This window comes from Dromiciops gliroides, chromosome 3, assembly GCF_019393635.1.
Source record: "Dromiciops gliroides isolate mDroGli1 chromosome 3, mDroGli1.pri, whole genome shotgun sequence".
Lineage (NCBI taxonomy): Eukaryota > Metazoa > Chordata > Mammalia > Microbiotheria > Microbiotheriidae > Dromiciops > Dromiciops gliroides.
The window spans coordinates 157,687,896-157,705,771 of NC_057863.1; the positions used below are offsets into that span (position 1 = coordinate 157,687,896).

General features: G+C 38.7%; 1 protein-coding gene across 30 annotated transcripts in view; it reads right to left on the reverse strand.

Moving 5' to 3' along the window:
• The window catches only part of DOCK9 (dedicator of cytokinesis 9), a 366,360-nt gene that overhangs the window by 112,085 nt on the left and 236,399 nt on the right, over positions 1-17,876 (reverse strand). For 29 of the 30 annotated variants that reach the window (XM_043997744.1, XM_043997733.1, XM_043997738.1 and 26 more), the window contains exons 10-18: positions 15,774-15,848; positions 15,525-15,665; positions 14,770-14,973; positions 13,397-13,519; positions 7,973-8,055; positions 6,933-7,055; positions 2,829-2,908; positions 2,552-2,739; positions 2,344-2,409 (exon numbers count right to left, since the gene is read on the reverse strand). In XM_043997744.1, coding sequence (XP_043853679.1) covers positions 2,344-2,409; positions 2,552-2,739; positions 2,829-2,908; positions 6,933-7,055; positions 7,973-8,055; positions 13,397-13,519; positions 14,770-14,973; positions 15,525-15,665; positions 15,774-15,848 — 1,083 coding nt within the window. The remainder of the gene's footprint in view (positions 1-2,343; positions 2,410-2,551; positions 2,740-2,828; positions 2,909-6,932; positions 7,056-7,972; positions 8,056-13,396; positions 13,520-14,769; positions 14,974-15,524; positions 15,666-15,773; positions 15,849-17,876) is intronic. The other variant, XM_043997717.1, reaches the window with a different exon arrangement.

Consider the following 17,876-nt stretch of genomic DNA (forward strand, 5'->3'; position numbering starts at 1 on the left):
GTGGGAAGGTGGGAAGAGTTGTAAAAACCCCAAATCCCTTATATAGTCTTTTAAGAATGAGACTCCAGTATTTTGGGGTTAAGGCTCCTTTTCAATACTTCCCTTTTCCCTAGGGCCTTGCTACTACTATACTCTTCCCCAACTCTTCCTTCCCACTCCAGGACTTCCCAGAATGATTGATGATGACACTAAAAAAACCCCAAACCCTCCCTTATTTCTTCAGTATCACTCCTTCCCTTCTTGCCTCAAGAGATCCTTCCATATCCCATAGCCTGTGTAGGATAGAAAACTGGAACTGGATCCAGTAGAAAAAGGATTTAGATTTGAATCCTGGATCTGAAATTGACTGGCTATGTAAACTTGGGCAATTCATTTAACCTGAGTCTTAAGTTTTCCTTATCTGTAAAAAGAAGATGATAATACTCACACTACCATAGTTCATAGGGTTATTGTGAGGAAACAACAGGGGAATAGATGAACAAATTCTGATATATAAATGTGATGAAATTTTATTATATAAGGAATCATTTTTTGGAAATATTTCTGTGGTTTCTTTGTTAGTAGTTTATTTAACATTTTTGCTTGATGTTTATTGGCAAAATTGTTCTGGGATTTTCTTTCTCCACTTTCTCCCTTTTTATTCATAAAGGAAGTTTTGGGGGGAAACTATTACTATGTAGTATGGTGAAATGGAGAGTACCAGATTTGGGATCCAAGGACCTGAACTGGAATCCCATTTCATCCATTTACTAGGACTAATCATTTAACTTCCCTAGGCCTTAGTTACTCTTATCTGTCAAATGAGAGGGTTAGAGTGAATGAACATTCAAATCCCTCCCATATGATCACACATATTTATTTATTTTTTCCCCATCTTAACAGTACTTTATTTTTTTTACAATTACATGTAAATATAGTTTTCAAAATTCATTTTTTAAGATTTGGAGTTCCAAATCACTCCCAACCCCAAGACAGCAAGCAATCGAATATAGATTATATAGTTCGATCATTGATCACACACTTTTTTTTTTTTTGCGGGGCAATGAGGGTTAAGTGACTTGCCCAGGGTCACATAGCTAGTAAGTGTCAAGTGCCTGAGGTTAGATTTGAACCCAGGTTCTCCTGAATCTAGGGCTGGTGTTTTATCCACTGCCACCTAGCTGCCCCAAATCACACATTTTTTTTCACTATTTAGTATTTTATTTTCCCAAATTACATATAAAACACAAATTTTAACATCAATTTTTAAAAAAACCTTTGTGATTCAAATTCTCTTCCTCCCTCCCTCCCCACCTACTGCAAGAATTCAAGCAATCCAATATAAGCTATATGTGAGCAGTCATGCAAAACATTTCCACATTAGCTGGGTTTTAAAAGAAAACAGACAAAAACAAAACTTCAAATAAAGGAACTAACAAAAAAATCATGCTTCAATCTGTATTCAGATACCATCAGTTCTCTCTCTGTAGATGGACTGTATTTTTCATAAGACCTTCAGAGTTGTCTTGGATCATTGCATTGCTGAAAATAACCAAGTCATTCACAGCAGATCATCTCACAATACTGCTGTTATTTTGTATACAGAACATTTCACTTTGCATCAGCTCATGCAAGTCCTTCCAGGTCTTTCTGATAGCATCCTGTTCATCATTTTTTTTTTTCAGGGCAATGGGGTTTAAGTGACTTGCCCAGGGTCACACAGCTAGTAAGTGTCTGAGGCTGGGTTTGAACTCAGGTCCTCCTGAATCCAAGGCTAGTGCCTTATCCATTGCGCCACCTAGCTGCCCCCTCATCATTTTTTAAAAATAGTAAACTACATTTATATAGTACTTTAAAGAGATTTCCTTACAATAAACCCATGAGGTTGATTATTGCAACAATAGTAACAGATAACATTTATATAGTACCTTATACCTGACAAGGAATTTTCTTCACAATAGCCCAGCTAAGTAAGTACCATGTTTTGTCATCATCATCAATCAATCAATCATCATCCATCAATCTTCATCACCCTCAATCAATTCTCCTCCTCCTCAATGGATCCTCATCTTCATCATTCAATCCTCATAATCATCAATCAGTCCTCATCATCAATCCTCATCAATCAATCCTCATCTTCCTTCAATCATCATCCGTCCATCATTCATCATCATCACTAATCACACATATTTTTTTTTTCTAGTGAGGCAATTGGGGTTAAGTGACTTGCCCAGGGTCACACAGCTAGTAAGTGTTAAGTGTCTGAGGCCACATTTGAACTCAGGTACTCCTGACTCCAGGGCCGGTGCTCTATCCACTGCGCCACCTAGCTGCCCAATCACACATATTTTTTAAAAAACCAACCTTAAGAGGCTGAGAATCCTCTTCATCTGAATCTTTGAACTCAATACAAATTGCGATATTCCTGGCCTACAACAGAATAACAACAACAAATAAATACATGAAATCAGACATGGTATGTGTTAAGAAAAAAGATGAAAAGGAAGCCCAAATCTGAAGAGCAAACTTGGAATCCACAGTGAGAATTCAGTAGTAGGATCTTTTCACTCACCTTTGCAAAAGACTTTTGACTGTCATATTTCAAGGACTTGGGATAAACATAAAGGTGATTATTGTAGATGGTGAAAGGTTGAGTATGTTTTGGGATGCAGGGAACAAACTCCTCTACTTCAAACGTGACTAGAGTTTTGGTACTGTGTTCAAATTGTTTCATGGGAATGTATGATGAGTTAACATAATCTGAAAATATATTAAAAACAAACAAAATTGAAGCGAAAACCAAACTGACCCCAAAACGTATCCAGTTATGACACAGAATGTATACTTACTGGGAAAGTCTGAAGAAACATTATCAATTGTGATGTCTAGGTTGCCTAAAATAACAGGTAATTTGGCCATCTTCTCAGGCCTAGAGAAGAGAATAAGAGAAAATTAAAAACTTAAAAGGTGAATTCCAAAGCTGACCCTGAAAAAAATGTATGAACATATAAGGAAAAGTATCAGTTTAGAAGGAAAATTACTCATCTACCTTTCCAATGATTGTGAGAAAAGAATTACAACTCTACTAACATCTGACTTAACTGGCACTATCAGAGAATGACAAGTGAATCGCCCTGACATGCGATAGCTCTTTAAATACTGACATTTTTATTTTCTACGTTTTATATGCAGCTTCCTAAAATATGTGATATACTCCCCCGATTCTTAAGTCAATTAATCAATAATAATTTAGTAAATGACTGTTCTGTGCCAGGAAGTGTGCTAGTCAATGAAAAGACAAAGACGGAAATGAAATAATCTGTTCTCTGAAAGAAATTATGTCCTGAAAGGAAAAACATACAGACAAACAAATAGAAACAAAATGTAAATAAAGGAAATACAAGGCAAATTCAAAGACAAAGGCCTCGTGTAGGAGTCAATGCTCTAGCTGAGTTTTTGAAGTAAATTAGCCATTCTAAAAAGGCAGTGGTGAGGGGAGGGTGTTTTCAAGGTAGGGGTGGGAGCAGGACTCATATATGTTTCATGCATTTTTTTTTTTTTTTAGTGAGGCAATTGGGGTTAAGTGACTTGCCCAGGGTCACACAGCTAGTAAATGTTATGTGTCTGAGGCTGGATTTGAACTCAGGTACTCCTGACTCCAGGGCCGGTGCTCTATCCACTGCGCCACCTAGCTGCCTCCAGGACTCATATATGTTTAAAGCTACAGAGATGGAAAATGTAATGTCGTTTGTGAGGAAAAGGTATACAGGTTTAAAAGCCCAACAACCGGATGATGATTTCTTAACCAGTTTGGGCTGGAGCAAAGAGTTCATGAAGGGGAGTAATAGGGTGATCTACTTGGAAAGATAGGATGCAGCCAGGGATGAAGGGCTTTGAACAGAGTTTTTGTTGGACCCACTGAAGAGTGGGAGGAGAGTGAAACTGTCAGACCCGCGCTTTAGGAATCACTGGGACAACTGTGAGAAGGATGAATCAGAGAGGTGAGAGACATGAGGCAGGGAGAGCAAGTAGGAAGCTAAGCAGGGAGAGCAAGTAGGAAGCTCAGGTAATGGTCCAGAGGAGAAGTGATGAGGGAGGTGGTGATGGGAGTAGAATCTCTTCTGACTCCTCCCTCCAGTATCAGCACCTCCTCATGCCTTAGTTTACTTACAAATCTAAGTCAATGGACTCAAGGGTGATCAAAAGCCCCTCCTACTGTGTAGGATTTGTGGAAGGTATTTGTGTATTTTCCTTTACATTTGGGGGGGCCTTTTCAGCTTTACTTCTGCATTTTTGGCTTTGTTATTAATAGTCACCATTGGTAGAAATGAGTGATTACTATAAGTGCTTTGGAAGTATACAGCACTAAGTTATAAAAATTTAAGTTATTCATATTGGTACAGGACATTGTATAAACACAGACAAGGGGGAGAGAGACAAAGACAGAGACAGAAAGAGAGAGACAGAGAGATAAGAAATATTTATATGAAAGCTTTAAAAAATTAGCTTTCAGTTTGTATTTCACTTTGTATTCAAAACATATTTGAAAATATTCAAATTTTGGGCATATTTCCCAATTTCCCAATTTCATGGACAACTTTTCAGACCTGTTTTGTTAGACATGAGTTATACAAAAGAGGAACCGGTATTGTTTTGAATTCCCAGGTATTTCAAAAGCAAAAGAACAACACCAGGAGCATAAAGTTGGCTGTCATCACCAAAAGAGGTATATTTCCCCAGGACTGGGCCCCATCTTCCACCTCAATTGTAGGTACTCTTACCTTTCTGATGCCAACAAATGGGCTCTCAAAAATCCTAACTGAGCCCACAAAGTAAAAATTACATCTTAACTTTGCCTTGTCTGGACATACTTGCAATAAACTACCTATCTGGGGCATTACAAGTAAAAAAGGCTGTTTTTGCAGCCCTGGTCCTGGGGTCACACAGATGCAACTCCTTTCTAAAGAAAAATAATATTTCCTACACTCCCACTAACCACACATCCTGGCTGACCCAACCCAGAAGGGGAAAAGCAACTCTGAAACTAACTTCCCACCCAAGCATGTTCTATATTTTTGTTCATTTGTTTTTTCAGCCTCTTTCTCCTCTTCTATTTCCTGTATAGACCCACAGCTCAGGAAAGTAGCAAACTGATTACTTAGGCTAGTTTTTTTTCCCCAAGCAAATTGCATAGCTGTCCTAAAAGGAAATATATGTTCTAGAAGCTATTGTTTAAAAAAAGAGTGAAAAGAGGGGAACAGAGAAGATACAAATTTAAACCACCTCAGGTAATCTGAGCCCATTGTTTTTCCATGAACTGGATCCCTGAATACAGAGAACTTCGTTATGCATACAATGTTCACAAATGCATAGAAATACAGAGGTTAAAAATGATAATAATATAAAATGAAGAGGTATTCTAATTTACTGTAGTTAATACTGTATTAAAAAAAAATCTTATAATGGAGACTGCATCTTAGGAGCTGTCAGGTTTTCCACAGGATTAAGATAGGTTCAGGGAAGGTGGTGAGGAAAGGATGATAGGTGAGGAAAGGATGATAACATCACAAATCTAGAAAAGACAAATTACACAGGTTTGGATCTAGCTATGTAGATGTCTTTTTTTTTGTCGGGGCAATGAGGATTAAGTGACTTGCCCAAGGTCACACAGCTAGTACGAGTCAAGTGTCTGAGGCTGAATCCTAATTGAATCCAGGGCCAGTGCTTTATCAACTGCGCCACCTAGCTGTACTTTTCAGTGGGAAAGAAACTCTACCATGTGAAACCTGCAGGAGACTTTGCCTGGTCTCCCTAAGATATTAGTGTCTTCCCTCCAAGGTTATCTTCCAACTATCCTATTACATATTTTGTATGTAACTATTTGTTTATTTGTTTGTTCATTTACTTACTTATTTGTTTGCTTACTTATTTATTTTAGGCAACCAGAGTTAAGTGACTTGCCCAGGGTCACACAGCTAGTAAGTGTCTGAGGCTAGATTTGAAAGCAGGTCGTCCTGACTTCAAGGCTGATGCTGTATCTACCGTGCCACCTAGCTGCTCCTCCTCCCCCATTTTAAGGCAAAACTATTTATATAAATGATGTCTCCTCAGTTAGAATGTGAACTCTGAGAACAGATTTTTTCCTTTGTATTCCTAATGCTTATTGATTGATTGATTGATATGTCTCCAACTCTCTTACAGGATTGTTGTGAGAAAAGCACTTTGTAAATCTTAAAGAAGCAGGCAAATCTATGTCTGTACTATTTTTAGCCTATTGTAAAAGCTCCCTAACAGGTCTTCCCATCTCCAGTTGGTATCACCTTTAACCTATTTTTAAAGACCACTGTCAGAATAATTTTCTTTATGCATAGATATGATCATGTTATTCCTCTGTTCAAAAGTTTTCAGTGTCTCTTTATTGCCCACTGAGTGAGGCTTAGGCTCTCTTGTCTGCTATTCAAGGCTTCCCCAAAATCTGGCATCACCTACCTATGTAAGAGAGAGAAGGAAGAAGAAATGAGGACAATAGAGGGGGGAAAAAAGGAGGATAGGATGGAAGAAAGAACAAATTTCATAGATGATCAGCTGGTGTTAGTATTATACCTTACCTCTCTAGGTAAGAATGGTGTATAAATATGGATTATTAAAATGAGAATGAGGGTCAGAATTGGAAAGGATTGTGGAAACAAGAAGCAATCCTTTTTCAACTGCCTTTTTTGTTTGTGGGGCAATGAGGGTAAAGTGACTTGCCCAAGGTCACACAGCTAGTAAGTGTCAAGTGTCTGAGGCCAGATTTGAACTCAGGTCCTCCTGAATCCAGGGCTGGTGTTTTATCCACTGAGCCACCTTTCTACTGCTTTTTTTCCAATGTCTCCTGTGATAGCCATGTTTAACCATCAATGATTACTTTTCCCCGCTAAGGCATGAAAAGAAATATAAGGTTGTGAACTCACTTCCGGAAGTCTGCTAATAACTTAAGCATGTCTTCATTTGATAGTTTATTGCTGTCTTGTCTGTAGAGGGCAGAAAATCTGGCATTTTTGTCAAGATTTCCAGATGAATCTTTAAACAACGTTCTGAAAAATCAAAGTAATGATCTCTAAATTAGGTTATGGCAAGCCAAAAGAAACACAGTCATTGAATACTAGTTTCTAAATGAAGAACCATTAGCATTCCACTAACTGTAACCAAGAAGAATTTAATGATGTGAGGATACGGTACATTGATAATGGAAGCACTAAGAGTAGCTTAATTTACACAGGAAAGTGCAGGGTGACAGTGAATGGTTTGTGTTTATAAAACAATGTGTGGTCAACTCCTGATGGTACGGATTACCACAATGGGGATTAGCTCTAGCCTTCCCATAGCTGATTCCCAGTCCCCCTATTTCCCATTCAAGATACTCTAAGTTCCCGTCACCCTTCCAGTCATCATGCAATACCAGTAGGAACTCTTTTGTTATAAAACAATGCTTGCTAAAAAAAGACTAAAGGATCAATAAAACAATGCTTGCTAAGGGATAGTCTCAAAGCCAAGTTGGAAATGTAGTCCTTTCTCAAAACTAACAGGATCACAGATTTAGTGCAGTAAGGAATGTTAAAATCCTTCCAGCCTAACCCCCATAGTCTACAGATGAGGAAACTGAGGTAAACAGGGTTAAGTGACTTGCCCAGGGTCCCACAGCTAGAAGTATCTGAAGTTACATTTGAACTCAGGTTCAAATGAGTAGAGTCAAATGGAAGTGAATTTCCTGACTCCACACTCAGCACTCCATCCACTGGGCCAGCAGAGCCCAAATCAGAACCTAGTTTGTCTGACTCCAAATCCCATGCCTTTTCCATTGCATCATCAAGTTTCAACTTTGAATAGTAGAATCAGAAAACATTTTGACTCAAAAATAAGTATCCTGGAGAACCAGATCAAAATGAAGTGAAAATGCTACTAAGACAGTTAAGAACTGGCCAATAACATGTTTTATAGGCACTAGCCTTACCTTGCTGCCCAAGCAAATGGCATTCTGTATTGTCCTAGTCTTTGGCATGCCTGCTTAGCATTTTTCAGCACCTTCTGGGCAACCTGGAGGAGATCAAAATAAAGTCAGGAGGTAAGAAAATGGTAGCAGAATATGGGCTATGTTACAGATACAAAGAGAAAGAATTGCTTTGCAAAGACTACAAATAGCAAAAATGTATCCTTCGAACCTTCGGAATAGCACAACAAATTCAAAATGAAATGTCCTCTTTATAAGTGGCAGAATGTGGAAAAATTTTAACACTCCACAGCCACAGGCCTTGTCCAAAGGTCTTAGATGAGAAAAATCTAGGAGTATGCTGGAGCTAGCTTGAACCAGCTCGCAAAAGCTGATGTGTTAAACTTTCTGAGTGGGCATTTACACCTCAAAAAACCAGCAAACACTGGAAATCGGGGCTTAAATGATTGTTTTGTTGATGTTTTAAAATTTTCTAAGATCTCTCTGGACATGTGTAAAATGAAGCAGCTGAACCAGCTGATCCCTAAGGTCACTTCCAACCCTAAAATTCTACAAAAATCACATATTGGAAACCGTCCTCATGAGGGAAGTAAAAGACTAGCATAGACTCACAGAATTGGAATTAATATTCTAGAGGGTAGTCTCCTAATTCCTTTTGCCAAAATGAGGGGCAGTACACAAAACATTTAAAAAAAAATCAGAGCATTTATTTAACCTCTGACTATGTGTAGCAACAGAAATTGATACTTTTTTCTTTTTCTTTTTTTTAGCAATCATCCCCATGAGGCAGCTTAATGCCTAAGCTTTTCTATATAACATGTATACAGTGAAACCCTTGGAGTCATAAAGCTTCTCTCCCCATGGTAGCTTTTTTTTTTTTTTGCGCAGGCAATGGGGGTTAAGTGACTTGCCCAGAGGCCGGATTTGAACTCAAGTACTCCTGAATCCAGGGCCGGTGCTTTAACCACTGTGCCATCTAGCTGCCCCCCCATGGTAGCTTTTACCAAAAGTTTCTGTTCTTATTAGGTGAGTGTTATTTCTTGACCACTGCTTTGCAATAAGATTTATGTGCCCACAGGAAAGTTATTTCACCATGTACTGGGTCCTGTTGTGTGAGTGGTGTTCACATTCCATGACAAGTGAAGAAAAAGAAAGATTCGAGGGAGATGGTTTGACGGCATCATTTCTACAGTCAATAGTCCTATGAGAGGCAGCTCTGGAATCAGGAAGACCTAAATTTTAGTCCTACTTCGGACTCACACCAGCTGTGTGATCATGGGTAGGTTACTTAACCTCTCACTTTCCCCAGGCAGCTCTCTAAAGATGTATGATATAGACAAATTGTTCAGTTGTATTGGTGGAGGGAGAGTGTCCATACCAGAATTCCCTAAAGAATGAAATCACAGGTGCAGACCCACCCCCTACCCCTCAAAGAGAAAACAGTACTGCTCTCTTTAGAAGAGAGGATGTGGCAAGTGGACAGAAAAAGTGGACTTTACTTAGGCCTTCGACACAAATTCTATCTATACAGTAAAGTGTGTGTTTGATCTTTCACACTCATAGATTATTAATCAGAACATAAAAGAATGTATCATTCTCAGGTTTCACCTTTTTTTAAAAGTCCCTCCAGGGATTACCTTTTACTAGACTTTAATCAGCCAAAAAGGTTTGCTGTTGGAAATACGGTGCTGGAGGAAACAGCAGCAGGGTGGGTGACCACAAGCACCAAGGAGCTTCCTATTATATACCTCAAATTCGAGCTGAGGTTTTCCTCAGCTCTCTACCCACTGATGCCGACAAGCTTCTTACACTGGGCTCTGCTCACCTCACACGGCTACCTCTTATCGAAATCAAATCAACACGTGATTAATATTGTTGCTGGTCTGGTAAACCAGGAGATCATATAACCTTGCACTAGCCCACTAAAACAACCAGGATTTTGGGACAGAAAGTGCATGAATCTGACAGTCAAGATCTGGCTCTTAGAATCTCAGGGAAATTATATCATAGCCTTTTCCAGCTGCAGTGTCTCCATTGAGAGATGGGGGTTTGGGGATAGTCATTTCTAAGATTCTATGATAAGGCTAGGGGGACTTCCCAAGCATATGATATACATACAAGTTACCTCTTACTTTTCAGCTACTGGGTGCAGACTGCTTCTTTCTTGTACCTACAACCAGGCTGCTGTTTAACCCACCCAGCTCCTCTCCAGCCTGTAATAAAGCTATTCTAGATCAGTGGCACCAGAGGCTAGGATGGGAAATTCTTTGACTTACTTTCCCTTTGAGGGAAACACACCTGTTTTATTTCTCCTGGGGCTCTGTCTTACATTACTCACAACTCAGTTTTCTCTCAAATCACAAATCTGTTTCCAAAATGTACATAAGTATTCTATTTCACAGAAAGCTAGCATCTTAGGCCACATTAAGAAAGTTATAGCATCTAGGAATAAGGAGGAGAGAGTCTCATTGTACTCTGCCCCCATCAGATGACATATGGCATGTGGTGTCCAGTCTGGACACCCCATTTTAGAAAGAACAATGATAAGAATCACAGATCCCTGCCATAAATGGCATATCAATGCACCGGAGGGTGTGTTGGGGAGGGCAGGCAAGATTACAGAGGGCCTTGATTTCATGCAATATATAAGGGGATCATTTGAAGAATATGGGAATGTTTAGACTGAAAAAAGAGGGATATATAGCTGTCTGCAAATACCAGAGAGGGATTAGCATGGTTCTGCTTGGCTCCAGAAGGCAAAACTAGTTGTAATGAATGGAAGGTGCAAATAGGAAGCTTTTATTTACCTGAAACCTAAATATGCCTAAATATTAAAACTTTTGAAAGAAAGAGAGAAAGGAAGAAAAAAGGAAGGAAAGAAAGGAAAGGAAGGGAAGGGAAGGGAAGGGAAGGAAGGAAGGAAGGAAGGAAGGAAGGAAGGAAGGAAGGAAGGAAAAGGAAAGGAAAGGAGAAAGAAGAAAGAAAGAAAGAAAGAAAGAAAGAAAGAAAGAAAGAAAGAAAAGAAAGAAAAGCAGCTGCTTTGTAATGTTATAAAATCATAAACTATAGAACTCAAAAGGGCCTCAGAGGCCATTTAGTATAAGCCTTTCATTTTACAGATTAGGAAACTGAGCCCCAGAAGGTTAGATCAAGTCAAGAAGCATTTATTAACTAACTACTATGTACCAAGCACTGTGGTAGGGGATGAAGGTCACAGAGTAATAAGCTTCAGAGGCAGAATATGAATGAACCCAGGTTCCCCAATTCCAGAGTCAGTATTTTTCCCCTTTACCAAATGGTGAGATTTCACTTGAGGTCTTTAAGCAAAGGAGGAATGATCACTCGTCCAAGTGTGTTGTACAGAGAATTGTTGTTGAAGTCTGGATTGAACTATGTAGCCACTGAGGTCCCTTTCCATTTACAAGACTCTTGGGTTCTGCCTCATTGCACTCTGCTCATTGTTCTGTCTCTCCACTGTCTTTGCCTCTCTCCTACCTACATCTACACTAGTAAAAATCTCTTCCTCCTTTCCTCTCCTCCCTTCCTTCCCTCCCCCTTTCCCTCTTTTTATGTAGAAAGTGATAAGAAGCTAATCGTTGACTGATACGTTTCAGAGCAAGGATGCTGACACAGCTCTATCGAGGAAAAAGACAATGGCAGGATTTGAAGGCAAATCAGACATAACAGAGTCGTGTCATCCATCTCTAAAGTTGCTTCAAGCACTCAGAAGCCTCTTTCAGAATCTGTACCAAAATTTCTGGTATCACCAGAATTCCCACCAGAATCTCTACCAAAATTTCTGATATCACTGGTTCATCTTCGTCTAGATTCAATATACATTTCCCCAAAATATCATCCACCAAGGGCAAAAAAACCCAACCCCTTTTTCTATTTTATTTCTCTTCTTTCATTCAACTACTAGTATTGCATGGAGTTTTAAAATGAGTATCATTATTGACTATTTTCCTTGCAAATTTATTCCATTTCAAATGCATTCTGGGTTAAATAGGCTTTTGGTGAGCTAAAGCCATTAATGATACTGTTTCCATAAGAAAATGCATGTTCGTTGAATTAAAGTGAACTAATAAACTCTCAAAATGCAATGTATTTGTAAGTTGGGGACTTTAAAGGATTGTAGGACAGACACTCAACACCTCACCCTTTGATTACTATAATAGTCTGCCTGTCTCAAGTCCCTCCCCACTCCAATCCATTCTCCATTCAATACTAAAGTGATTTTCCTAAAAGAAAGGTCTGTTCATGTCACCCTCTTCCTACTCAATAAAAACTCCAGTGCTTTCCTATTGCCTTCAGGAACAAATACAAAATGCTCTGTTTGGCCTTCAAAGTCCTCCTACTTTTCCACTCTTCTTATTCCTTAGTCTCCAACATGTACCCTTCCATCCAGTGACAATGGTTCCCTGGATGTTCCACAAACAATAAACTCCATCTCTTTGATCCAGGTATTTTCTTTGGCTGTACCCCGGGCCTAAAATGTTCTCCCTCTGCTCCAACTATTGCCTTCCCTAGCTTCTTTTAAGTCCCAACTAAAAACCCACCTTCTACAGGAAGCCTTCCCTAATCCCCCCGCCTTTTTTTTTGGACTGGACAATGAGGGTTAAGTAACTTGCCCAGGGTCACACAGCTAGTGTCAAGTGTCTGAGACCGGATTTGAACTCAGGTCCTCCTGAATCCAGGGTCAGTGCTTTATCCACTGTGCCACCTAGCTGCGCCCCCCAATCCCTCTTAATTCCAGGGTTTTTCCTCTGTTAATTATTTCCTATTTATCTTGTATATAGCTTGCTTTGTATATACTTGTTTGTATGTTGTCTCCCCTGTTAGATTATAAGACCTTTGAGGGCAAGGTCTGTCTTTTGCCTCTTTGTATCTTCAGTGCTTAGCCCAGTGCCTGGAACATAGTAGGTACTTTAAAAAATGTTTATTGATTGAGACACAAAAGGGCTAGAAACAAGATTTCACAGGATGCCCCAAATACCCAATAATTATTCATGTTTGTTAAGATTGACAAAGTACTTTCCCCTACAAGTCTAGGGGGTAAGTTGTACAAGAATTATTAACTCCACGTTACAGATAAAGAGACTAAGGCAGAAGAAACACTAAGTAACTTCACAAAGCTGCTAAATTCCAAATGTGGGATTTAAATATAGATTTCCTGACTCCGAGTCTGATTACACTATGCAATGTAGGCTCTCTGAGGACAACAACTCCTTTTCATTTTGTTTTGACATTCCCAGTATCTAACACACTAAATGACACAATAAATACATATTAGATTGAACTAGAATGCAAACAATGGCTCAAGTCAGGGTCTTACTGGCCATTAGTACAATAAACTTAAACTAAGTAAGCACTTTCACTTTTCTTCATTCTTTTTCTCATCATGAAGCATAAGATCATGTCTCCTACCTTAGATGAGTCTGAACTTTTCATGTATGGCTCAGCACAATGTGTGATGCTTCCCTGGAGGACTTTTTCAATTCTAGCCACAAGAAATATATCAGGATGGGGACAGGTGACTGAAAATATACCCTGTAGTAGAAACATCATTTTTTTTCAATAAATATAACTTATAACATTACACAAATAACATACAGTTTCTAAAGCGGTGGCACATTTAGAGACACTCCAATTATTAATGGCTGAACAAGTTGTAGTATGTGATTGTGATAAGAATACTACTTGCTATAAGAAAGGATGAGTTCAATGATCTTTGAAAAATGTGGATAAACTTGCACAAAATAATGAAGACTGAAATGAGCAGAACCAAGAGAACATTGTATATGGTAACAGTAATATTGTTTTAAGGACAACTTTGAGCAAATGAGTCATTTTGACTATAATAAATACCAAAATTAACTACAAGGGATATATGAAGGAAGACACTATCTGTACCCAGAGACAGAAGTGATAAATTTAAGTAGGTATAGAATGACTATGTACATACATACAAACATACATACCTATATTACGTATATATATAACACACATATTGGGGGAGGAACCAAAAAAGGAAAAATAAGGAGTTGATATGAAAACTTTATTATATATTTAAAAGGAATAGCAAGCTGTACATAACAGATTTGCAGTTTCATGTGCAATCTTCTTTTTTTATTGTACTAGGTTATGCAAATGCTTGTTTTATTCCACAAATTAAAAATTAAATAAATAACAATTTTTAAAAGAACCATCAGTATGTCAAACTGGGTAACAAATGGAAAGTTTATACCAATTAAAGGAAACACTTGCAGGTTTGGAAGGGGGAAAAGTAAGAAGAAAAGCTCTAAACTAAGAAAAAGGAAATGTGAAAGGCCTCTTTCTTTTTCCTTTCCCTCAAGCCAACCTGTTTCTCCTCCACCAGTGGTCAATTACATTATCTCTAAATCCATAAAGAAGATGCTGTGACTCAATATTGGGAATTTAAATTCTATTCCCATTCTTAAACACCACTATCCTAATCAAAGGTCTTCACTGTGAAGTCTTTGACATATTTATGGTGGTAGGATTTGAAGGGAAATCAGGTAAAACAAAATGATTGTCATCCATTTCTAAAGGTGCTCTAATAAGATGGGCAGGGTTCTTCTTCTTTTTTTTTTTTTTTTTGCAGGGCAATGAGGATTAAGTGACTTGCCCAAGGTCACACAGCTAGTAAGTGTCAAGTGTCTGAGGCTGGATTTGAACTCAGGTTCTCCTGAATCCAAGGCCAGTGCTTTATCCACTGTGCCACCTAGCTGCCCCAGGGTTATTCTTAACATCATTAATATAATGCCTTTGGCTCATACCTGCTTTGGATACTGCAACATGGTTTCATGAAAGAAATTTTGAATCCTCTGTAAACTATCTCCGCTGCCATTCACCAGGTGCTGGGGTGGGCCAGGTAGCATTTGTCTCACTGAGAAGTGGTTCAAGTCCACGTGAAAATCGGCAGAAATCTTTCTATTATGTTTTATGTCGAACAGTGAGAGGGTCACAAAGAAAGGCTCTACCTGGGGGGTGAAGGGGAAGGAACAAAATATTGATTACCAATTTTGTTACCTAAATTGTAAAAACAAGTCACTGAAGAAATACTGGCTATAAGTTTCTAAAGCTGAAAATTGGCATTATTCCTTAGTTATTTATATAACAGGATTACTCTGTGGGGGGAAAATGTTTCATTTTAATAGGTGCAACAGGAACTAAATGTATAATATCATTTGTCTCCATTCCGAGTTTATTTATATGAGGCCACAGAAAATAAATGATGGCTCTGATAAGGCCTCAAACTTAAAACATCAAAGGCATCCAACATAAAACCAACATCTTATCATTCACATCCATCTTGACCTTGGAGGCTAAACAATGACGAAGGCTACATTTGCGCCCATGGCTGTTCTCAAAACATTCCTCACTTTTCTGAGTAGGGGAATGGAGATTCCCAGGCTGGACTGCCCTGCAAGCTACTTTTCATGTCGAAAGGATCTGAATGCCTCTGATGCCACAAAAATAAACAGATAGATAGATGAATAAATGAATACACACACACATTTAAAGTAATTACATTTGTTGTGGGTCCTTCCTCGTTCTCAGCGACACAGCATTGCAAATTAAAGGACAAATCATTGCACTTGACAAGTATCCTTTTGCCAAACTTCTCTTCAAATGGCTTCACTTCTGGTTCGAGTCCCGTAAATTCAAGCTTCTTGAAAAGAAAATGAGGCAGTGGTAAATATTGCCATTTTAAAATGTATGTCATGAGTAATTTCTCTGCGTGGTTTTGGAAGATGTCAAATAAGAACCCACTTCTCACCTGGGCATCTGGATCCAAGACAAAGAGTTTCACTCTGCTTTCACTTTTTAATTTGATCTCTGCTTCTCGGGGACTCTGTAATTAATAAGAAAGGCAACAAGTTACATTTACTTTGTCATTCAGCATTTTCAATGAATCATACAAGTGTGCTTCCTAGTCTAACATCTTAAAAAAGTCAACAGTAAATAGTTTCTTTATCCATCATTAGCAGTGTGCTGCTAATTGTTTAATAATAAGCTCTCCAGAAGGAAAAAAATGCCTGCACAACACAACACAATGTACTCTTTTTTTTTTTTTTAATTTTCACGGGCAATGGGGTTAAGTGACTTGCCCAGGGTCACACAGCTAGTAAGTGTTAAGTGTCTGAGACCAGATTTGAACTCAGGAACTCCTGAATCCAGGGCCGGTGCTTTATCCACTGCGCCACCTAGCCGTCCCATCACAATGTACTCTTAAGTTTAATGTGTATTACTGACATTTTCTCCATTGATTTCTTAAATCTAGACAATCAATGAAACAATAAATCTAGCCCTGATTTGTAGTGTGTGCCAAATTCCAAAGTGTAAGTGGCCACACTGAAAATTTAGTAATTTGTTTTTCCCCTACCAGTATAAGCTTACTCCAGCACAACCCTGTATCACCTACCATACATCTGACACGCTGATAAGTATAGGTGGAAATATAAAGATAGTGTAAGCCATTGTCACTGCCCTCAAGAACGGGGTAGGGGAGACAAACTTTTCACACAAAATAATTAAGTGTTTAACAACGCGCACTGACGAGAAGTACAGTAGGAATTCAGTTTAGAGTGAATTAAATGTGAGTTGGAATAGGCAAGAGCAGGATTCATAGAGAAGGGAGAACTTGAAAGAATGGGTGGGATTTCTTTAGACAGTAAGGAAGAAAGGCATTATAGAGCAGAGGAACAACATCAATCAATCAGTTGTGCAAGGTGTTGGAGGACAAACACAAGAACAAAATCCCCCACATTCAAAGATCTCACGTTCTATTCAGGGAAACAATATGTAGACATGTAAATATACAAAAATAAATGCAAATTAGTTTGAGGAAAGACCAGGCTTTACACATTTTAGGAACTCAAAATATATTTATTGAATGAATGCTTGAGTGGCTTTTGAAAGACAATGAACATCATAAGTAATTTTTCTGCTTGGTTTTGGAAAATGGCAATTGGTGGGGCGGCTAAGTGGCGCAGTGGATAAAACACTGGCCTTGGATTCAGGAGTACCTGAGTTCAAATCTGGCCTCGGACACTTGACAGTTACTAGCTGTGTGACCCTGGGCAAGTCACTTAACCCCCATTGCCCCGCAAAACAAAACAAACAAAAAAAAGAAAATGGAAATTGGGGCAAAAATAACAGCCTGCCCTCTTTCTCTAAATATTCCATAATCAGTAGAGGGCTAGGGAAGGGGGAGGAAGAAAAAAATGCAATAGATTTCTTACAAGCAACCCTGAGACCACAGCATCCCCTCATCCATGAATCACAATGTATTCAGGGAAAAGAGGGAGGAAGGGAAAACATGAAAATAAAAAGAGGGGAAGAATAAAAAAGAAAACAAAGGAAGAAAAGCTGTTTATAGAATGCTTTATATTCCCTCAGAAATGGGGAAACCTAAAATTTTTCAAAGAAAGAACTACTCTTCACTCCATCCTTTTACCAGCTCCTGGATACTACTTAAGTCTTCAACAATGGTTTTTACAGGGCAAGGATGAGCTATTCCACCATACCAAAGGTGTTACAGTTTTTTTTTTTTTAATTTTGTGTGTGTGTGTGTGTGTGTGAGGCAATTGGGGTTAAGTGACTTGCCCAGAGTCACACAGCTAGTAAGTGTTAAGTGTCTAAGGCTGGATTTGAACTCAGGTCCTCCTGAATCCAGGGCCAGTGCTCTCTGCACTGCGCCACCTAGCTGCCCCAGGTGTTTCAGTTTTAAGAATAACATGGTCATTATAAATTTCATATGTTTTCAATTCGCAAAGCACTTCCGTCTGATCCTTACGACAAAATGCAAATATAATCATATCCAATTTACATGATAGAAAACAGTCTCAGAAAGGCTAAGTGATCACAGGGTCATGAGCTA